The 24577-nt window shown below is 33.2% G+C and overlaps 1 protein-coding gene across 1 annotated transcript in view; it reads right to left on the reverse strand.

The window, feature by feature from the left end:
• The window catches only part of PCLO (piccolo presynaptic cytomatrix protein), a 397054-nt gene that overhangs the window by 203405 nt on the left and 169072 nt on the right, over positions 1-24577 (reverse strand). The window contains exon 4 of the mRNA XM_058524613.1: positions 7517-8254. Within this exon, the coding sequence (XP_058380596.1) occupies positions 7517-8254 (738 nt within the window). The remainder of the gene's footprint in view (positions 1-7516; positions 8255-24577) is intronic.

Consider the following 24577-nt stretch of genomic DNA (forward strand, 5'->3'; position numbering starts at 1 on the left):
ACTGAACTGTTCAGAAGGAACAGTTGGTTGTATTTATTGTACCACGATATATTGAAAAAATTCATAATGTCCATTTTTCTCATCCTAACTAGCATAGGTTTAAAGTTCCCTGACAGAGGCAAGTGATCTTCTGCTTCTTCATTAAACTGTTAGCTTGTTAACCATCAGATCACACACAAACCAGGCCCTTTGTCTCTTTAATTTAAGGCACGTACATATTCATCTTTTCACCTGCTGTTGCTAAAATTAAAAATAAAAACACATTGTTCTTCATATACAGAGATCAGCATACAGAGGTAGTCATCTGTCCATCCATTTATCCTTCCTGTGGCTATCCATTCTCCTCTGTGAGATATCTGGGTGAGCATACTAGTGCAATTTCTACCCATGTAAGTTAACTGGTCTATATAGAGTTAACACTGCAAACTCTTGCTTAATTAATAACATTTCTTAACAAGAGAATAATTTGACCAAATAAGAGAGAGTAGATGGAACTGAGAAGAAGGTAAAACACAATGTTGGATCTGGTTTTCTCTAATTATTCAGTCTTCAAATGGATGTCTGAAGTACTGTAACTCTAGAGGAATATAATCAAAGGATTCATGTGAGGAGGCATAAGTGGGCTTATTTTCTCCCAAGTTTCTAAGTCCCTAGGACTAAAAGATTGGAAGTTTTCTCTCAGTTGCTTCAAAAATGTGTGGTTGTATACTTATTTTTGAGAAGAATTCTAAGCTATTTAAGTAACATATTAAGATTTAATGAAATGAATAGATTCAAATGGCTCTTTCTCAATTACATATATATATTATATACAACTTATATACACATATGTGTATAAATATCACTGAATTTTCTTATTTATGCATTTTTTATTTGAATAGATAATCAGAAGTTGAATTAAATATCCGTTTCATTTTTTACATGTAATACAATCTAGAATGACCTCTGAAATTGTTATATAAGAATAAAATTCCAGGTATCTACCATTTCATGAGAATTTTGTTTGTCATCTTAGACGGAGGCAGTGAGTGGGAACAGTCATAATTTAAACATACTTTTCTCTTTAATAGCAATGTTATTTTTCAGTTCCCCTGAGGAACATATTTTCCCTGTATTATTCTAAGTACATTTAGCGTTAGATTCTAGTATACTGACTTTTATTTTTATCCTGTATTACACTTTTCCCATGTATAGAATTATGGCTACTTGAGCCTTTCTTGTCTGTGTATATGAAACAATTATTCAAAATTTCCTGAGGTTGAGATTCATATATTTTTACTTACTAACAAAAGCAGAGACTGGAGAATTCCTTTTCCTGTCAATATTCCACTGCCATTTATTGACGTAGAGACCAGTCAGAGAAGGGCGGTAATGAATTGAGACCCATTTGAAACTCTTCCCACGGTGCCATATCTTGAGGCCTTCTCTAGTAGTGGACAATGCACCAAGGCACAGTTGCACTGCCAAACTTAGTTCTACCCCTTTCATAAATGTTGAAACTTTTAGCCTTCCATATTGAAGGTAAATGGAAGTTTTTTAAATATTATTGGGGTTAAGAACTGAATTCTTGATTAAACATAAGACTGTACAAAGAAAGGATGCAATATTAAGTTTTTGCTTAATTTTCCCCAAGTCATTTATTTATTTATTATTTATTTATTTATTTATTTATTTTTTGCTGAGGAAGACTGGCTCTGAGCTAACATCTATTGCCAATCCTCCTCCTTTTTTTCCCCCAAAGCCCCAGTAGACAGCTGTATGTCATAGTCGCACATCCTTGTAGTTGCTGTATGTGGGACGCGGCCTCAGCATGGCCGGAGAAGTGGTGCGTTGCTGCGCGCCCGGGATCCGAACCCGGGCCACCAGTAGCGGAGCGCACGCACTCAACCGCTAAGCCACGGGGCCAGCCCCCCCAAGTCATTTATTTTAATGGGCTAAAGTAAAACAATAAATGAACGATTTTTAATCATTTATATAAGATTTATGTCAAAATGAATTGCTAGCCTGAGTGTCCCAAACACTTTAAATAAGATTAAGTCCATAAAATTCACTGGGCCTGGAGAGAAAAATCAGATAGTCCTACCTACATGGGAATCCTTTTCACTACAGAAAACTTCATTATTTTTCATCCTATCTGATTATGCTGCCATTATATACAATGGCTATATAAAAATTGAATACTAACCCTGGGTCATTTTAACCACAAACAAAAACTTATGCTAAAGGATGTTCAAATTTTGGTTTTTATCAGGAGAGCTATAGTGTTTCAATGTAATATATCAAATGTAGACAATATTCTACTTAATTAAGCATATAAGTAAAAAGAGAGAATTCTGTAGCAACACAAAATTTTAAAATATTAAACTAAAAAAGTAAAGAAGAATGTACCTTTCAAATTATTCATTATATTTCAGGATAAATTTTAATTCCATTTGATGAACACATTTTAAAAGATAGGAATGAATGGAGAGACAAAATGATATGATAACAAAGAAATGTAAACAATATACTATAATAATATAAATGACACAAATGACAAACAAGTAATATAAATATATAAACAAAGTAAAAATTACACAAAGTGTTTGGGGTTATAGTGCGAGCTGCTAAGAGACATGAATAATTATAATAATGAAAAGGCAGCATGTTAAAAGTGTCATAGGAAAGAAGCATTATGTATGGTGTTGGAAAGCCCAGCCTTTATAACCAGACCTAGACTACAATTGTAGCTTTGCTGCTTCCTAGCCATGTGATCTTGAGCACAGAAATTTAGTTTCCCCCTCTTTAAAACAGATATAATATTTACCTCATCAATAGTTGTGTGGATTAAATGATAGAGAAAGGACTTAACATAGTGCCTAGACTATAGTAAGAGGTAAATTAAGAGTGTTATTTTGATTCCAACCAAAAACTAATTTAAAAATAATCCATAAAGAGAGTGCAGCAGGAGGAGTGACTGCCACTAGGGACAAGAGTGGCCCAGAGGTCCAGGTGGGATTTTTCTCATAGGGCTGATACAAGGGTCGGTGCGCAGAGAAAAACTGAGTACAGGTACAGAAGGAAGAAAGCACAAACTACCTTCAGGAATTATACAAGGCATATTTGCCCGGTTTTCTATTTCTCACTTGTGGGCAATATTAGGGGTTGCTTGAAAGTTATAGTGAAGCCATATTCCAGAGGGCTGAGAAAGCCAAGCTAAGCTCTAGACAGGAGTCTCGGCCATGGGTGCAGAAACCCGGGCAGGAATGTAAAATGATCTAATGGACCGCAAGAAGTAAATGTTAGGATTTTTATTGTACCTTTTAATCCAAAATAGAAATTACATTTTACTAATATTTAGTAAATAGATTGATATCAGTATTCTTTTACTTCTTATGTCAGTTGGTCACATGGCCTGTGAGGAATCCCGGGAGAAAACTGGGAGTTACACTAGGAGGAGAAGTTACAGGGAGGCAGTCACTTCATTCGCTCACCTTTATGTTGAAGCTTATCGTTCAGTTAGGCAGATTTGTGGCTTACATTACCTAGTTTCAACTAAACCAACTTTCCCATAATAGGTAAGTGATACACAAAGCTTCTTGCAAAAAAATCATGTGTTAAAGATAATACTAACAATGGAAGAAACCCACAAACATTAATAAAGAAGTTAACACTCTTCACGTTGTTACAAGCTTTTCATCAGCAATATTACAAAGCAAAAACAATGATGACCAAGTTAAATAAGATTTGACACAAAGTTGGCCAAAATATTTGACATTATCAGGAAAACTATTTGATATCTGTATTTACATCTATTATTGCTAACAATAAACCTCAGCTAAACACATAATGCACTTTGGCATTAAAGCAAGTGATATTATGATACTATCACAAACTTCTATAATTTTCAGTAAGTAAATATTCCAGTACTTTACAAATTTTCAATAAATTGAATAATAAACACTTAGAGTCTTCTTTTGAGTTTTCTTACTTCACAGCAAAAGACAAAAAGTCACATATTTGGGGAAACTTGGCTCAAGTAATATGTATAAAACAATATGGTAACATATCAAACTGCATTCCTTGGTCAGCAAATATTGTTGGAAGGAACACAGAAATAACTGTGGAGGGTTGGGCAGAAAATTGTTAGAACAAAGTGAGTAAGTAGAAAGAGGTTTGGCAGTAACAGAATCAAAATGCAGATATTTCTAACATGCTCAATTTATAATATTCACTATCTCTGTTTCAATAACAAAATACTGTAGTTAAAGAGTTACTATTGTGAGCTACTAAGGAAAAATGTACCAATGAAGACAGCCTCAATATTGAGTGATTTGTTTAAAAAAAGTATATATATTTTTTAATGAAAAAACTGTATATTAAATACCGAGAAGTGACTTTTCTGAATGGAATTATTTTTTTTTAAAGGGTAAGGTCACAAAGGTAGCAGTATGTGTGACACTCATTTACTGCATCTGTAACAAGTAAGCCAGAACTGGACAGAGTGCCTCATGACTTTACACATGTGGCACATGTTGTATACTAATGAGACCTTCATATTTTGAAGAATATCTTTAATATTTTGTATTGCGATAGAGAATAACTATGAATTTATTTTAACCACAGAGGTTTACTGATTATCTCATGGGAAATTAATTTTAAAACTGGTAGAATGTGAATATTTAATTCTCTTTTAACAAAAGTAGAAGAATCTCAAAGTTGTTCACCTTTTTGGTGATGACAAATGGTTATCAGTAATATACTACGTATTAGATATTTAGGAAGAAAGTAAACCCTGGTTACCAGCAATATGCTACCTATTAAGCACTTAGGAAAAAAAAATGCTAGCAGTCTCTTTAAGTAAATTATGATGTGGAAACAGCCCTTTGAAGATAGATATTTGGAAATCATCATGTAATTACACTACACAAAACGACATATGTCATTTTTTAAAGCTGCCATATCTCCTTATTTAACAAACTTTAAACAGAATATTTTAATTTGCTTATAAACCTCCCAGATGAAGAACTCCAGTGGGTTTTAAAGCCATTTGTTCAAAAAAAATATTTTAAAACACCACATTTTCTGATTGTTAGCAAGAACAAATGATTGATTGGTATCAGGGAAGATTAACATTTATTTGTGGAATTTCCACAATTTAAAAAAAAAAAATTGTTTTCCATTCCAAACTTAGAAAACAGGTAGGAAAACTTGGCAAGCACAATCTTTGATCCACTTCTTCCTTTTCTGGCATATCTTTGGGGGTTATCTTTTTTTGTTATGGATAGTCATTAATATCAAAATATCAAAATAAGCTTAACTTAGCTAAATTTCAAATAACTCTATCATAAAATTTCAGACTAAGATTTTCAAAAATATTAAAGCACAATCAATGCTCTCTCTAAAATACTATTATTAATTATATTTTAATATGATGAAACGTATCTACATTTAAATAAATATAATAAAAATGGTAATTTGAGTTTATTTTACTGACATATTTATTGTGAATGTTTTATACTGTAAGTAGCATATTAGTAACTTAGTGCATACATTTAATTTAGAAACAAATAAATATACACATAATGAGGATGTACAATAAAAGAAAAAGTAGTGATAAAAGGAAATGATAAAAAGAAAGTGATAAAGCTGTAAAATAAAAGAAATAGTAGTGCATTCACAAAATATTTGGATACTTCTTGTTTAGATTATATTTAATAAGCAATAGAGAATCATTAGAAATATCTGAGTGATAGAGTTAAATTATCTGAACCCTGAAAAATAATTATCCGACAACTATATACTGGAGAGGGGAGAAAGAGAAGGCATAGTGGCCAGTAATTAGATTACTCAAATCATTGGTGAAAGGTCTTGAAGGCCATAAGTTCAATAGTGTCCTTAGGAATAGGAGACAATGGTCAGAAGTGTGATAAACTGGATGTGGAGAGCAAAGGGCAGGTAAGAAGAAACCTCAGATTACTCAGATTAGTGACTGGGAGACTAGAGACAGGGCGAATGATGGTGCTATTATCAGAAATAGAAAGAAGCAGAAACTGCTTCTATAGATTATTATATCTTATTGTGGATAAGATTCAAACAATGCTGAGTTCCAGTTTACAGTGAGGCTTGGAAGTAGAATGACCTACTGAGTATTTGAAAATGCAGATCTGACACTCAAAAGGGGCAGAAGGTGCATAAGTAGATTTAAGAATTGTTCATGTGGCTCCCCTAAGAGGAAAGAAGACAGAACTCAAAGAAAAACAGGAAAATCGCACCATATGGAGATTGGGAAGAGAGAGCAATAGAGATAATCAAAGTAGAACTCATAAGGGGTGATCATAACGGCAAAAAGAGAACAAAAAGGGAAGGGTGATGATAGTCAAGGACAGATTCACGAAGGGAGAAACGGTAAAAAGCAGCAAGTTATGCAAACTGGTTAGCTAGGAGAAGCAACAGGTGATGGTGGTGATGGTGATGGCTAGATCCAGCCATTAGGATGGAGAGAAAACGGGCATCTGCTTTCTCTGACGCTACTAAACTCTTTTATACAACAAAGGAAGACCAGGATTTATTTAATGAGTGACGCATCATATACCAGAGATAGGTTAGTAACCATGTGTTAAAACTGTAAACAAAAAAACAACTGAACCAGAGTCGGGATGGACTATAGGTTCTAATTAGAGTTTTAATATTAAGTTTTAATACTAATAAATCATTTCATTTTCTTGCAAGTCATCACTGTCATCTGTGAATTAAAAGTATTCAGTCAGATATGATATAAGATCTCTTGGAGCTCTACAAAAAATCAGAGTTCCCCTAAAAATGTATTATTGCTTGAGCAAATATAAGATGGGGTACTCTTAAAAGTTTCCACTAAAGAAAAAAAGAAAAGAATATGTAACTCCAGATTATGCTTGGATTGTAAGTAACCTTTACATATTAAACACATTGAAAAAAACTCTGAACAGAACACATTAGGTATGTATATTAAAATCACGCTAAATACTAAAATAAGCTTTTTTAAAAATGATTTTTGTCCTGAATTTTAGCCACGCTTTTTTTTTTTTTGCAGTCACAATTATTTAATCATTTTATGGCTGACCACATCTTAAAAGACTTTAAGTGAGAAGAAACTTGTTGACTCTTGCTTAACCAAGTGGCTAAGTGAATAGAAACTTACAACAACACATTATTTTATGTTAAAGGGGGATATTGATTTTATGTTCATAGTGGAGAGAAAAAGAAATAACTTAAAATTGTAAGAAACTCTTCTTTATCACTCTATAGGATTTTGATATATTCTAGGCATAAGAGCTAGAAAAATTAATTTCATATCTATGCTTTATTTAAATTCGATTAAGCTGTCAAAAAGCCTAAGTTCTTCATTTCAGCAAACAATTGTTACACTTTTCTGAAAATGCCATTAATTAAAGGCTTTCACTTACATAATTACCATCAAGAACTCTGTGTACTTAGGTAACAGTTATTAGTAAATTACACACGTAAAACTGTGCAAAGTTAGGAAAACATAACTTACTGTTTTTTCTTTCCCAGGTTCCACCGGATCAGGCTTTGCTGTGCATGCTGCCTGTGGCCGTTCTTTTACTTTGTGAGTCATCTCATCATCCTCCTTTGGCCGACTCGGAGGTGTGCCAGATGGTAAATCCTCCATCTTGGTCTGTGGTGGTTTCTTTTCTTGCACTGCCTGTGGAGCCACTCTGCCTTCAGGTTTTTCTTCAGCAATTTGTACTTGAGTTTTAAGTAAGTCAGGTTTCTGTTTCTCTTCTAGGGCTGATGTTTTTGCTCCTGGGGGTAACTTTTTGTCTTCAGGGATTGGCTTTCTGTCTTTAGGAGTTGGCTTTTTTCCTTCAGGACGTGGCTTTTTTTCTTCAGTGGTTGGCTTTTCTTCTTCTGGGAGTGGCTTTTTGTCTTCAGGGGATGGCTTTTTTTCTTGAGGGGCTGAAGTTTTGTCTTTCTCTAGTTTACTCTCTTCTTGTTTTTGATCTGTGGTTACCTTAAGGGGAATTTTTTCAATTGAAGGTGTTTCTTGTACTTTTTCTGGAGTGATTTTTTCAGCTTCTGTTTTTACTTCTTGTTCCTTCTTTTTCACTTTTACTTGGGCAGGCAGGGCTGTTTTCTGAGAAGGCTGCTCTGTTGGGACAGGCACAGGAGAGGCTTTTGGTCCTGACTGTGTAGGTGGCATTTTGCCTACGTCTCCAAGCTGTCCTGATATTGCTCTCTGCGTTTGGCAGTTTAAACAAAGCCATTCTTGAATCTGCAATAAAATAGCAATGAACAGATTAACTACATTATAATGTATGTTTTGGTACATTTACCAAGATTAGCATTTGGCAATGCCTAGTTGATTTTCTGTATATGGAGAAGGTCGGTCATTGTTTTCTAAATCAATCAAATAGTGACTTTTACAGAAGACTGCAAAAAGACTATTTGAAACCTAAAAATATGAGGAATTCCTAGAGATTAGCAATTCACTCTTCTCACCAGAAAAAAGAAAAAGAAAAAGAGTTTGCATTAAAGATGGACGCTGGGGAATATCCATTTTTTTGGGTGAAAAATCTGCATATGTTCCAAATAGAACTATTTTTAAGCCTGGTGCCTTCCAAATTAGTATTGCCATCATACATTTATTCAAAAACTATTAAATTTCATAGTAATTTTCTTTCAACAACCAATTAATCAAAAGTTCTTTTAGGATTTAGTCTATAATCTCCTATCTCTTGACTTGGGTCAAGTGTAGCTTTATCTGCCAGAGTAGAACATCACAAGGCACATGTAGAGTTTTCAAGAATCACTTGTGCATAATTATCTGCTTTAGGATTAAAAAATAATTTCATTCTTAATAATATTCACATTTCTCACACAAATGAGCAAGAAGCATTCACAGGCTCCAACTGTTTCGTATCTTTTTCCCCAGAGTTTTCTGAATGGCTGACTAAAACAGTTCCTCATATCTCTGCTGCTCAGTATAATCCATGGGCACCTGCAGGAAATCAACTGAGGTGGTCTTTAGACATGCAAATTCCTAGGAACTACAACAAAACTATTTTAGCAGGATCCTGGGGTAGGAGAAGGAGGATTTGCCTTTTTAATAAACTGTTGGTTAATTCTTTTGCAGACTAAAGACTGAAAACTACTCCCTCATAACACATACAAATGATCACACGGGAGACAGATATGTTAGACTAATAATATTGCAGAATTCCTCCCTTATTGATGTATGTTGTATTTTTTCTTACATTATACCTATTATAATGTAAGAAATAGAGGCTATCCATGAGGCTTCTAATTGCTATCATTTAATGAGTACCTATTCTGTAAGGCGTATGGTTGGAGGGTCATACAAACAGTATTGCTTTCATATGTTGCATTGTCTTCTGAGAAGTTCAATTTCAAATTGCTTTTCATATTGGATCACTCTTTCCAGTTGCATAGTTTAAATTATTTAGAGACAAAAATGACTTATTGTTTTAGAATATTATTAGAGATCTAAGTTTCATTTCTTACTTTAGCTTCCAATGTCTTTAGACATAGAAAGTGTTGCTTAATAATAATGACTGTTTTGCAATCTGTAAGCCATTATAATCCTTGTTTGCTGATCTAAAACAGTAAAGACAAAAGTCAATTATTTAACTTCAGTAAAATGCTGTCTATAAAATACTAGTACGTATATGGGTTTGTTTGTTTTGTGTGTGTATGATCATCAAATACCCATTCCCTTCTTAATTTCATGTCCAAGTAGCTCTACGGTGAATTGTGGCTTCTTTATGTAGTAACTTTACATAAAAGTCTTAGGAAAGAAACTGATTGAATCCCTTATGTCAAATACTAAAAGCTCCAGCCCTTGTGTTGAATAGTCTCTGGAGGAGGCACTTCCGTGATACCTACAGAAAATCAATCTTAATCTGTGCTGTGATTTTAAAAACCATTACTTGGTTGAGCCACATCTTAGGATATTTTCATTCAGAGCTTGACATTTTTAAAAGCAAGAACAGACACAAATAGTGGCATCATTCTGCCATTTTGTCATGTGGATTCTAAAAATCAAATGCAGATATGTGTTAAGCATTCCTATCAGGGCATGTCCTAATGTAAATAAGTTAGGAAATATTTAATATACCAGGAATACAGGTTTCATCCAATTGGAAATTCTTGTCAATTATAAAAGTGTGATTATTCTATCTGAGTTTTTAGGACAAATGATTCTTACAAAGTTGTCATCTCTTGCTACTTATAGCATATACCACAATGGTACACAGCTATTGTAAAAAGTAAAATATGTTGAGAAAATAAACATAGTGACTATTTATATGAGTAGTATACTCATTACTTTCATATTTTTGAAATTTAGGTAAGAGGATAAAAGGAATAATCTATTATGTCACATAAAACACTTCATCTTCCTGATTTAAAATAATGCTTGATAAACCTACAAGCAGTGATAACCCACACACTACTAAGGTCTGTAAGGCAAAGAGAAGGCAATAGTGTCAATGTAAGAGAAAAAGGGTCTTACCCTGAGAGCCTCATTGGCTAGTTCAAATCCATGTTTTGCTTAAATTCCCATCCATATTCATTTAAACCCAATATTTCTAATCACTGCTATTTTGTAATTTTTGAACATGATGTTGCTATACTTTGTTTCTTGGTTGCATGATTATTTGCATCCTGAATAAGATTATAAGGTCAAGCCTAATTCTTTTGACTTTACACTTTGACTAATTGTCACCAAAATTAATTTGCTGACGTCACTATTATGTCGAATAATTATGACAACATAATTCACTTACGTATTCATTCTGTGTATATCTATTCTAGTTATATCTATACCATTTGGAAAGTGTATGTGAAAGGCCTATTTCATCAGGGAACTCACATTCAAGTAGAGGGTATAAGACGTAGGTCAAAATAAGTATAATATGCAGTAAAAAAAAAAAAAATAAGAGAAATTGAGAGGATGTGATGGATTTAACAGGATCTTCTGATAAATCCATTTTAGAACATAAGGAATTTGATAAATTATGAGTCACACAACAGTATTTTTTCACCAGACAATGAGAAATGATAAATTGGTGGTCTCATACGTGTGTCTCTTCTTTATGCAGCCTTAGAACCAAAATTATAATGCCAACAAATTCAGCAAGCAGAGGAAATTATAATATCAATATGGAATTGAAAGAGGGAAAAAATAGTAACATCAAAAATGTTATATTTCTTTAAACACGTAAATTTAAGTTTTGTTCATTAAGAGAGAGGATAGGAAAACACAGAGGCTAGGGTAAAATCAAAAGGAGAAATGAGAAAAGCAAAATTGATCAAATTTTGACAATGAGTAAAAAGAGTAAAGATGAATTTTCAAGAAACTTCATTTTGGACAAAACGGGTCATCGTCATTATCAATCTTTATTAAATACAAACACAATTACTAGAAAAATTTGCTTCACAAAAAACAATTTAAGAAATACTCTATAACACATAAGAAGATGTACAAATCTGTGGTTCACAAATTTTTTGTACTCTTTATTAAAAGTAATCCCAAAGATTTTCGTATCACTGCATTCAGGAGTTTAATTATTATATTTCTAGGTCCAAAAAATGTTATCTGCACATTTAGTTCCTCAATAGCCACACCATTAAATACTCATAATATTTCTAGTCCAGTAGCAATCTGGAGATAAATTAAGATTCCTTAATTATATAAAAATTCAATGCATAATATATCACTGTGGTATATGACTTTTACTAGCTGAAAAGATTTTACCAGACATACCATTAACCTTTCCTGTAACTGTTACAATTGTGAAACACGTGACTATTCATATTTTGCCTTAGGTGAAATATCAAATGAGTTATGGTTTTATCTTTCAAATATTTCCATATAAAGACAGTAAGCATGACAATCAGAAAATGAGTATATATTATATAATATGAGGTATTATATGTAATTTATATATATATAAACTGAAGGCATTTCTATTATATTACTGAGTTTACTACATAGAAAAATATAAAATATAGATACTTATGGAGGCTTTTTTTAAACATACTAGTCATCGTCATGAATGCTCTCAGACTATTTCCATTTGTTTTTCTGTGCTTTTAAAATATATTTTATTTCCAGTATAAATATCTCCTAATGGTATAAAACATAATAAAAGTTTATATTTCATCCATATTATTATTAAATGCATTAAATAAATTCAGAAGACTCTATACTATGAGACCAATCACATTTATATTAGGTGCTTCACATTAAAAACCAGGATATCAAAATTCATCTCCTAGTAGGGAAAATCCTGGTGAACAAAAATAGTGTATCAAAAATAACTCCATGTTAGATTCCTCAAAAAATTAAAAATAGAAATACCTTATGATCCAGCTATCCCACTACTGAGTATTTATCCAAAGAACTTGAAATCAGCAATCCAAAGAGGCTTATGCACCCCTGTGTTCATTGCAGCATTATTCATTATAGCCAAGAAGTGGAAGCAACCCAAGTGCCTAACGCCTCACGATTGGATAAGGAAGATGTGGTATATGTATACAATGGAATACTACTCAGCCATAAAAAAAGACAAAATCGTCCCATTTGCAACAATATGGATGGACCTGGAGGGTATAATGCTAAGTGAAATAAGCCAGACAGAGAAAGAAAAACACTGTATGATTTAACTCATATGTGGAAGATTAACACAGAGAAAAGTTTGGTGGTTACCAGGGGGAAGGGGGTCGGAGGGAGGGCACAAGGGGTGAAGGGGCACATTTATATGGTGAGTGACAAACAATAATGTACAACTGAAATTTCAAAATGTTATAAACTATTATGACATCAATAAAGAAAATAAAATAAAAATAAAATGGGAATGGTCTTAGGTAAAAAATAAATAAATAACTCCCTGTTGATCACAACATACTAGAACATATCCAATTGTCAGCTACTATATGTTAATAAGATGTATTTACTTTAACATCAAATCATCAGGGCTTGTTCAAAACTAAACAATGTTCCAAAAATCCATTAATCTTAAGAGGAAAGTAGGAAATGAAGGCAATAAAAACCCAGAAAAAGGATGCTGCTGTGCTACTCAGCATTTTTCCATCAATAAGCAATTTGCTTTATATAACTTTTCACCTGTAACTATAGCAACAATACCATTAAGAAAAATCTCAGAACTTCAGGCCTGTCTATTTATTTTTCTAAGTATCTTTTCTGATGCATGACAATAAGACCTGCAGCAGGTTGAAAGTCTGCCGTTAGACTTAAAATGGTAGAGAAGTGATGGTTGCAAAACCTACACAAGCATTCATATTTGTATCTGAGAAACTTTAATAGCATTTTAACATGAATTTTCATTAAAAGACCAACTGGACTGATTTGGAAGCTCATATGGTTTCCATCAGTAGTAGTATTTAAGCAGAGACTGGATGGCCCCTATTCAAAATTCTGTAAATGAAAACCAAGCAATCCAGAGGCTAGGTACCATAATACCATCAAGTTTCCTGCCTACTAGGAAGCTTTTGAGTCAGTAATAAAAATTTTACACAGCTTTTGCTTTCCTGCTTATTTGCTTATCATTCAGAATGTTATTTTTTTAAGCTGAGAAATAACTACACTAATAATCTGCTTAGCAATCACTGTTACTCATCAACAGATCCAAAAATTGGAGCGCAACAGTACCTGCAACTTGTCACTTTTATAAATGTCACTCACAGTCTCAGCATTAGGGTGTTCTATTTTATCTAAGGCCCAGACACTCTCACAAGTCAATCTGACATCCTGAAAATCAGATTTTTTGCTTATTAAATTTTAAATTTATTTCCTTTTGTCTTCTGCAAAAGGGAAAAGGATTGAATTCACAGCTGATGCACTCTTTTTTCAGATTACACAATCAGTTGTTCAGACTCCACAATCAGGATATTAGAAATCTGTGATCAGGCATGAGATTGCACTTTACAAGTGTACGCAATGATGCATCTGTGGTACTTCTATTCTTACTCTGTCCCTCCTAAAAATGAATGAGATATGTGTCAGGTCCTTTTCTTACTACAATCTTTTGACTAGAATGTATCACTTCCTTAGTATTTTTGTTCCTTTTACAATCAGTGAAACAAGAATAACTCATATCTGAAAAACATAATTGAATGATTGGGGTTCTTTCTCATTTACTTCCTATGTAGATACAACAATTATATCAGAATGTATTACAACACGACAAATAAGAAAAAACAAGCAGGCAATTTAAATATTAATTTCCAATGGAGTTACTGAATATGAAGGGTAGGAATCAATAATGAATCCTAATAGAAAATTGGATACTGTTAGGAACTTGTACTGGGGTTATCATTCCTAGGTCTAAATTAATTTGTGGTCATAACTCTACTCATCCCTTCTTTTATGTGTATGCTTATTTCTGTAAGACCCCCAGTGCCCCTAAATACCCACATGAAGTCTCTGTTTCACTCATTTGGAGCTCTTAATGTAAGTTTCTATATAATGTAAACTACATTAACAGACATTTCCATAAATAGCAATGTGCCAACTAAACTCATGTATATTATAACAGGGATTAAAACTATATTTAGATTATAATTGCATACTCTTGGTTGACATTCTTTTTGTGTCCATTTTTCTTTGACTAAACCAGAATCATTTTTTTAGTCACTTTCTCATCACAATTTATACGTATTCTCCTAAACTAAGAAAGTAATCTGAGTGTTTAATGTTTTAAATACCATTACAAAAATAATAAATACACACATGCATTAATTAAAATATCTCTGAATTATTACATTAACACAATTCTGACAGAACTTATTGAAAAAAATCAGAGGCTTAGTTTCCTTTTAGAAACATATATGCAAATAAATATCTATTTATGCAAATATGTATATTTATTTGCATGAATTAGAATGAAATAGGGTTCATTTTTCTATGTTTTTCTTTCCTCCTACCTTCTTTCCTTCCTTTCTTTTTCTGTCTCTCTCTTTCTATCTGGACAGAGGGCAGCAGGAAGAGAGAGAGAGCTTACTAAAACCATTCTTCGACTAAGTAAGCTACCTGATTTGGGTTCAATCAGAGGCATTAGGATAACTGATCACCCACCAGTGTGCACAAAGGACAACTCCAAGAACACAGCTGATTTCTCACTTAACCAACGATGCATTAAACTTATGGGTAATCATGTATACCTACTGTGTTGACTTGAGCTAACAAAAGCTTGGCTACAGCAAAAACGGAAAGGTCAAAGGAAAGGCTTATTTGTGGTTTCGTGGCAATTCTATTTGTGATTAACTGTTCTAGTGTACTACATTTTAGGCTGACAATTGTTTATACGCTATAAGTCTAGCATAACAAATAACCAACAGTTTAAAAAACATATCATTTATGTTATATGGATATCAAGTTCAATTTTTTTTATATAATCAGTTCTCAACCCTCTGCTATTATAGAGTTGTATTTTACTATATCCCTATTGTAAGAAGTGTGTATTTATTTTACATGTGTGAATAATTACATGAAAAAAAAAATACTTTGTCTAACTTGGTCACTAGTTAGCACTACAGGCAATGAGTGATTGAATTTTAAACCAAGATTTATTTTGAAGATTCTAACATTCTTCATCACAGAGGAATTTTATGTTTGTTAAGATTATAAGGCTATATACATTTGGAAAATAGATTATTTAAAGCACACCATAGCTGATTAAAATTAGTAGAACATTTTACAGAACAAATAAAAACCAATTCCAACTTTTAAATTTAGCATCATTGTATATACAATATTCAAAGACAGAATAATCACACAAACTAGAGAGCCTAAAATGGATAGGAAGGGAGGTTGAGGTCTCCATCAACCAGACTGACTGGATGATGAGTAATGGATGCAAGATGGTTACAGAGATTGGTTAGGTGTTAAGCTCTCCTACAATGTAGCAGAACACAGTGCAGTACTGGAAGCCCTTTTTGCAGGGAAGAGTCAATACAGTGATTTTGCAAGTGTAAACTCGCCTAGGCTGAACTATGTTTCCCAGAATTCCCTTCTCTAAATGTTTCCCATGGTAATGTGGCATTAGAGACATTTTGTGTGAGATTTGGAGGGCAGAAGCGAAGCAGCAGCCACATTGCTTTTTGTGTGCTCAGAAAGTCGGGGCAGGGTTACCAGGTGCTGTTGTAGCTCGCACATCTTGTCACTTATTGCTTGGTTTGGGACAGCAGGCAGGCATGCAGCGGCTTTATTTTCCTCTGGATTCTCCTTTAGCTTCTTCACCAGCTTTTAGGCTGGAGGCAGTGAGAACAGACAGGCATTCTGGCCTGACAATTTTTATAATTTTATCCATTAACATTTGTGTGCAAAGTAATTCTCATAGACTATTTCAGATCTTAAGTTGTATGGCAAAGAAAGTATACTTTACTGGAATTCAAGAGAACTAAGGACTGTCTTTGGTTCTGTCAGTGTGATATGCATAAATGGGTCATTTGAAAGGTTAAGGGTTTTTAAAAATTATAGTGAAATATTAAAAAATCGTCAAAAATCATTTGTGACATACATATACAATGAGAAATTTTAAAAGGGGTTAACCATCCATGTACCCACTATCCAGTTAAGAAGTAGACCATTGCCAATATCATCAGAGATAACTAGGTGCTCTTTGCAATAATACCCTATTCTTTACTCTCTAAGAACAACCACTATTTTAATTTTTGTGTTGTTAGACCTTTGTTTTTAGTTATGGTTTTAATATTAGATGTGTACTGCTATGTTTACTTTTGTATATTTTTGAAATATATATGAATAGTTTTGTGCTATCTTTTTTTCCTTTTTATTCTTTTCATTAAACATTGCCTAGGTACAAAATCATTTATAAAACGTGTGTGGCATAAAGAATAACTTTACAGTGAACACTTGTGAACCATTAATCCAATTAAAGAAATGGAATATTATTATTATATTTGAAGCTTCTTTCAAACTCACTCCTTTATATCCTCCTTTGAGTTAATTACTATCCTAATTTTTGTGTCTATAATTATGACATATTTTCACCTTATGCTTTTGGATCCCTAAACAATATATTCTTTCCTACTGAATATTTTGAAAGATGGTCTCTAAATTGCCTTTGATTGATTCTCTATGATTTTAGTGTCATAATTATAGAGTGTCATTATAGATAGATAGATAAATAGATATAGATATCTATATCTGTATCTGTATCTTTCAAAATTAAAGCACTTTCTCAAATCCAAGCTATGGTGCCATTTGCAAGTATTGACAATAAGGATAGATAAATATCATGTGTAAGACCATAGCTAGATGGCAGCACTGTGAGAAACTAGAGAGTGCATGACTCACCTGAACTCATTTAACTCCATTTTTAAAAATATTAGAGACTTGATAAAACATATCTGTGCCAAACTCACGTTATGAACAACCAGTCTACACTCCCTTCACCCGACTAGTTTTTAATTAAAAGCTTAGTGAAGACCCTATAATCTAAGTTATCACAGATTACTCAGTTACTATGAGGCTAATATTTAAAAGATAGGATATGATTATTCAAATATTTAAAAATGAAAATAGAATTTATAAAAATTTGGATATTTTAAATGGTTTTTTGCTTTACTTCACATTCAATAACTAATCAATATTGAAAAATCTCAGTGAGACTTTGAGTGTTATTCAATTCATTCCTAGGGTATTTATCACTTATTTCCTATGATATCATGTTATTCTAAATGCTAAATATACTACCTTTGCTTTTAGAAGAACCAAAGTAACTATATAGGAACCAACAAAAATATGATAAATATATATTACATGTAAGTAATATATCATATAGTATATTATAACATTTTTGTTATCAGTGCTGTGGAGTCAGTTCCAACTCCTAGTGACCCTGTGTACAGAAGAGCAGAACCCTGCCTGGTCATCCTCTCATCTTCTGACACTATATCAGACAATGCTCTGCTGCTGTTCATAAGGTTTTCATGGCCAATTTTTTCCGAAATGGGTAGCCAGGCCCTTCTTCCTAGTCTGTCTTAGTCTGGAAGCTTCAATGAGGCCTGTCCACCATGGGTGACCCTGCTAGTATTTGAAACACTGGTGGCAGAGCTTTCAGCATCACAGTGACACACAGCTACCACAGTATGACACCACTAGACCACCAGGACTATATTTTATTATAATATAATATAAATTCCTATATATCTCCTCATTCAGTCAAATAATGTAATTAAGGTAAGAATGATAAAATCAGGATTAGGAAGAGAGCAACTAAATTGGCCATAGTCAGGGAAATCTAAATGGAGTTGAATTTATTATGGGCTGTGACAGACCAGCTATATTTGGAAAGAAGAAAAATGGACCAAAACTCCAAAAGCAGGACAAACATGTATACATACATCTCCCCCACCCCCGAAAATGAGCATATTTCTTAGGCTGGGATATTAGAAAAAAGTAGGAAGTTATATGGATAATGAAAACAATATATAATTCATACATAGAAGACAATGATCTGTTATAGAGTCCATGCTGAAATTGGTAGGAATAGAGAAAAAATTCAAATTCCAGTAAATATTTAAGAAGGACTTAGTGCCTCAGTTATGACATGACTTGAGGCATCTGTTTTAAAGTTAGTCATTTCTTCAAGTTGTTCTTTTTCCTATAGCAATTTATAGACTTTAGAGGATTAAAATCTCATATTGAACCTGAACTCCATTTGTATTTTTTAAAAAAATATATAAATAGACATACATATATACACACATATATATTTCCTTTTTATGGGACTACTTGTTCATGGAAAATTTTTGAACAATTCGAAATATCAGTGAACATTAATTGAATATTCTGATGCCATTAAATATTTTTTGAGAACGTAATTTTTAATGATGCAATAACCAACTCTGTGAATGTATTTTAATTTATTTATTGGTCCCTCTATTAGAGGAATATTCTAAATACAGCAATGCAAACAGAAGTCAGAATGTCAATGCAAGGGAGCAGGGAGTGGTTTAAAGCATTTTGTTTAATTCCATAAATAAAACATTATTCATTTGCCTCCCTATCTGGTACTCAACAGTATGCCAATAATGTGTATTATACATTCAAGGCATTCAGAGTTCAATTTTTTGCTCAGCATCATATTGCTGCCTGAAAACAGGTAGATGTAGTCTGTGTAAGCCTGAAGACACATTAGTTACTCATAGAATCTAAGCAAGAATAGATATTTCAAGTAGGTTTAACTTTCACATGTGTTCTTTGTCTCTGGTTCTAGAGCCAGTAAGGATGGGATGTGGTGATGAGGGATTGAGATTGGGAAACTAGATAATACAGAAAGTCAAACTGGCAAAGATGTTACGCAGCAAAAACATTATCATATCCTGTCTATTCATGTAATGAACAAATAAGTAATTTTAGAACTACACTACAGTTTAATGGATACATAACAACAGAAAGTGAATACCAGCCCACATATACTAGATTTTGAACAAAGGGAGTAAGTTCACTTGATTTTTTTCACTGCTAAAGAACAAGAGATATTTACTGATGGATCCTAACAACCAGATCCCAGGCCTCACAGCCTGAGAACTACCATCGACTAGAAAGGTCACTAGAACTAATCCCAGAACTTACTCGTCTGTATACCTTAGTCACCTCAAGGAGCCGAAGACATCCCAGTCAACCCTTGTCGTCTGGACTCTCACTCTCTCCATCTCCTCCAATCTGCTCAGTGTTTCTTAGACAGTGAGAATGTGAGACCTGGGATGAGTCAGGGGTGAAGGGGAGGAGCGGAGAGAGAAAAAGAGAAGGGTCTTGCCAGAAACATATGGAATGCTTAGTTTTCACACCTGCACATATTGCTGTCAGGATCAATATAGGAGTTGATATAGCCAGGAACATGTGGAGTTCTGAAGCCCTTTGAAGATATAAGAGGCAGAATTGCTACGTGAGAAAGTCAGCTGGAGCCTCACTGTCTGAAATGCTCAGCTGAGTCAAAGGAATATTTTTGAGTCAGAAAGTGGCAAGATTGAATCTGTCATCTTGGAAGTAATCTGATCAAGAAATGTACCCTAAAAAAAAAAAATCAACCCTGCTTTCCAAGTCTTTAAGTGTGCACAGTGCGCTTGGCTGAAAAATAGAACTATAAAACAGAATTCCCATTTTTAACAGATAGCTGATTTCCATTTAGCATGTCACTTACTCCATAAGCTACTTGCATTTGAAGAGGACAAGTTTACCCTGAAGGAATGACCACATTGCCGAGGTTATAAGCTTGCATAGGTGACTAGAGTGGCAACAGAAGAAACTGAATGAGGAAATTGACATTGTCAAGGAAAACTGTCCTAATTTACAAGGAACCTAATGATAAAATGGAGGAAGAACAGATTCTGGGAGCCTGTGAATGTGCTTCTCTCATTTAATGCTCAATCCTAAAAGAAAATTTCTCTATGTTCGTTAAACAGATGAAGAAACTGAAGCATAGAATCAAAAAGTAATATCCTGCTCAATATCTAAAGCTAGTAAGTGGCAGATCTCAGAGACGAGGCCATAGCTGTATATTTAGACCCTAAAGAATATAAAAGATACTTAAGTCAGAGTTAGAAGTGGGATTTCCCAAAGATGATGTGCAAAAGAAGAGAATAGAGGGCAGATTCTTGGAGAATAGCTCCATTTAGACAAGAAGAGAAACCAGCAAAGCATACTAAAAAGGATCATTCAAGGAAGTGGGAGACAAACTAGGAGATTTAGTAAACTCAAATGGAGAAAGATGAGAATTTCAAGGAAGTGATAGGCAACTGCCAAATATTGCACTAAGCTTAAATAATATGTCTCAAAAAGGTTGGCAGACAAGTCTCTTTTCACAATTGAACCAAGTACTCTATTTACATATTTCCTTCTTAATTGTTTGCTTTGTTCCTCTCATCTTTGCAATAATTGTTTTAAGTGGCTTGCATAAGTGATGATAAACATTGTTTTACCTATGATTAAATATGTACTTATACCTGAAAAAAATGAGTTATGATGTATAACATATTGCTTCATCTTTATGTGAGGAGTATAAGCATTTAAAAACATAAATGAAAAGAAACCCTAGAATTAAATTCAAGTTCCACGTTAGAATATTATTTTGAACAACATTAGATTTTGAAGTAGCAATTTATTTGCGGGTATCATTTTTTTTCCCTATAGAGTATTAAATAATTAGACTTTATGTGCACTAGTTACTGTAGAATGCGGCTCAATACTTTTTCCTTTCCTCCTTCTTTCTCAGTTTTTAAAATAGAAAAATTGCTTAAGATGTAAATAAACAAGAACATTCTGTATGCTTTGTATATTAATGCATACACTGAAACAACTGTAAGAATCTTTATTCCTGGAGAAGGTACTGAGATATCACGCTGCATAATTCATTCAATTAATTTAAAATTCTACATGTTTTCACCAGATACTGTATTAGACTCTATTAATACAGAGATTAAACACATTCTTGCTTATTACAACAAGCCCAACGTCTAGCAGGAAAGAAAATATAACTAGTCTTAGGACTATCTTTATAACAAAAGTCAGCAGAAAGTGCTCTGACAGCTCAATGAAGATGCAGCTCATGTAGAGTGGGGGACAAGAGTTAGGGAAGGCTTTTCAGAGGAAGTGACAACTGAGTCGAACCACGAAGAATTAGTGTGTGCCAGACAAAGAGCATGCTAGGCTAGGGGCGAGTTGGACAGTGAATTTATTATGACCAGAGGGGAAATGTGCACGGGAGAGGAATAGTGACCGAAACATGGCAGATTCTCAATAAATGGGACTTTGCTTTCGCACGTTTTCATAAATTGTCTCATACTCATATTATATGTCTTAGAATATTTCCTTTACTTTGAGGACCAAGCTAAAAATATATTTCGAACGTTAGGAGTAAAGCTTTATTGCTTTATCATTTATTTCTTATTTGTTTTCAAGCTTTAAATTATTATTATTTGTTATTTATTTTAAAGCTTTATTTATTTATTTTCAAAAGGAAAGCAAAATCATAATTTGATATTCAGCTTTAAATGTATATTGTATAATTATTAAAGTAGACTGGCTATTTAACATTGAGACACATATTTATAAAAGTAATACCATCTAATATATAGCTTCCCGTAAATTAGGACACGCAACATTTTGGTCATATTTTAATACTATTGATATTCTGATACAATATACATATTCAAAATAGAATTTCAAAATATTTATTGGCTGCATTGTTACAAGGTCAGGATCTACAATTAATCTATATGCCTCTTCACTGCCATTTATAGCGATACATAGGGGATGCTAAATAAAAATTTTTATGAAATAACAAAATTTAAAATGTAATTTTATTATATAAGAGGCTTTTAAAACCTAATCTTTCTGTATTTTCATTTTCTTCCTGCAAAATTGGGACAACCATATTCATACCTACTCTATTTAATTTTCTGATTTATCGTGGAAAGTAGCAAGGTAAAAGTTACTTGGTAATCTGTAAAGCGTTCTATCAATTTAAGATGTTTAAAATTACCTTTACTATTATTTTTAAAACATGCTCTTAAATGGGGTTGTCCATAATTATTCTTTATTCACATCATGCTTAGGGAATCTCTTGCCTTTTATAAGAAAATATTATTTGTTAATCATAATGTAATTTTATACTCATTTTATATTGTCAAGTTATAAGGCAATCCTAAAACTACTCTTGATTTTTTGGTTTATCTATAAGTATAATATAATTAGCACTTGACCTAGTTTTTAAAACTACCTTTCTATAACAATCAACAAAAGTATAGGATTTTTTAAAAAAAGACATCTCTATATATTCCCTCTGGCTTTACTGAATTAAATATATATCATATCAGAATACTCTAGCGTGTATTTAGCTTATTAAAATGCTTACTTCACATTCTATTTGATTCTATTTGATTTCTTAGAAATTAGGAATTTGGGAAAAGGAATGTTACATATGTTAACATTTTGCTAAATAATATATAATATGGCCTTAGCATAGCATAAATATTACAGATCTAACTAAACACTATATTTTAGTGCACTTTGCCAAAATTTTAAGTATATTTATATATGTACGTATTATATAATTATTTAACACGACTAAAGTTAATGAAATGTATAATCACACTGCAGGTATGAAAAAGAGCCAAATGAAGGCAACAGTATTGCTAGAGACATAATCAATACTTATTTCAGAAGAATCACTTTTCCAAATGCATTTGGGTGATACGTTCTTTTAGTTTCTGCATGAAAGTCAAGGTAATCTCATCGTATTAGTTATAAAAACAACTGAAGGGCCGGCCTGGTGATGCAAGCGGTTAAGTGCGCGCGTTCCGCTGCGGCAGCCCGGGGTTCACCAGTTCGGATCCCGGGCGCGCACCAATGCACTGCTTGGCAAAGCCATGCTGTGGCGGCGTCCCATATAAAGTAGAGAAATATGGGCATGGATGTTAGCCCAGGGCCAGTCTTCCTCAGCAAAAAGAGGAGGATTGGCAGATGTTAGCTCAGGGCCGATCTTCCTCACAAAAAGAAAAAGAAAAAAAAAATAACAACTGAAGATGTTATCGCCCTAGACTGAATAGGACTACTTTAAAACATGAATATATTTTGGCAGCTAGTAGGAAAATAGATTAGAATCAGAGGAACTGACACCTTGAAATTAAGCTAATTTCAGTTTCATTTGGTATCCTGTTAGGACTCAGGTATATGAAAAAAAGCGTCTTTTTCTTAATAATTTCCCAGCATCTACAATCATGATATATAATTGTGGCTATAACAAATATAAAGTTTAATTTTGTGAAGCAATTAATTTCGATACTAACACTACATCAGGCCACATCAAATGTTGATTTTCTAAAGCGAAAATTTCCTTTCTGTTCCTGAGGCTTACTTAACTTTATGGGGCCCTTTTCAAGTAGTAAGATTCCAAAGAACATATTTGTTTTGCTCATTTAATCATTATCTCTTATTAACGATTATTATCTTGACCTATGACAAAATAGACTTTAATTCTCCTATGGTAATGTCAAAATTGTCCATTCTTCACAATTTATTTCACATGTGAGGTATGTGTCTGTTGTAGAAGTCATAAGATTGAGGTATGTTAAAAAAGGAACAAAAATTAAATCAGCATTGTGGCCAAGGGCCTAGGTACAGAGATCTTGAGCCTAACTCCAGAAACACTGTCATTATTGTAACAACTCTGAAAAACAAAATGTATCATTCACCATGTGACAGGCCTCATCTTATGACAAACTTGCTTGCTGTGTTAGTTTGTTTTTTTGTTATTTTTCACAGCTTACTACCAAAGCTCCTGCTCACTTAGCTACATTTAGCCCTATTTTTGTCTCTGTTTGGGCACAACATAACTCCAGGCCCTTCATCCCCAGGAAAACTTTGAGTGACTTTTGTGCATGCGTCTTGCTCCTTTTGAGGCTGTTCTGGGTTCCTAATTATTGGAACAGGTATTATTTTAAATGATAAATTTAATTATATTTTAATTTGAAAATGATACTTGAGTAGACAATGTGTGTCAAATTGAAATATTCTTAGAATGCT

This window comes from Diceros bicornis, chromosome 3 (assembly GCF_020826845.1).
Source record: "Diceros bicornis minor isolate mBicDic1 chromosome 3, mDicBic1.mat.cur, whole genome shotgun sequence".
In the NCBI taxonomy this organism is placed as follows: domain Eukaryota; kingdom Metazoa; phylum Chordata; class Mammalia; order Perissodactyla; family Rhinocerotidae; genus Diceros; species Diceros bicornis.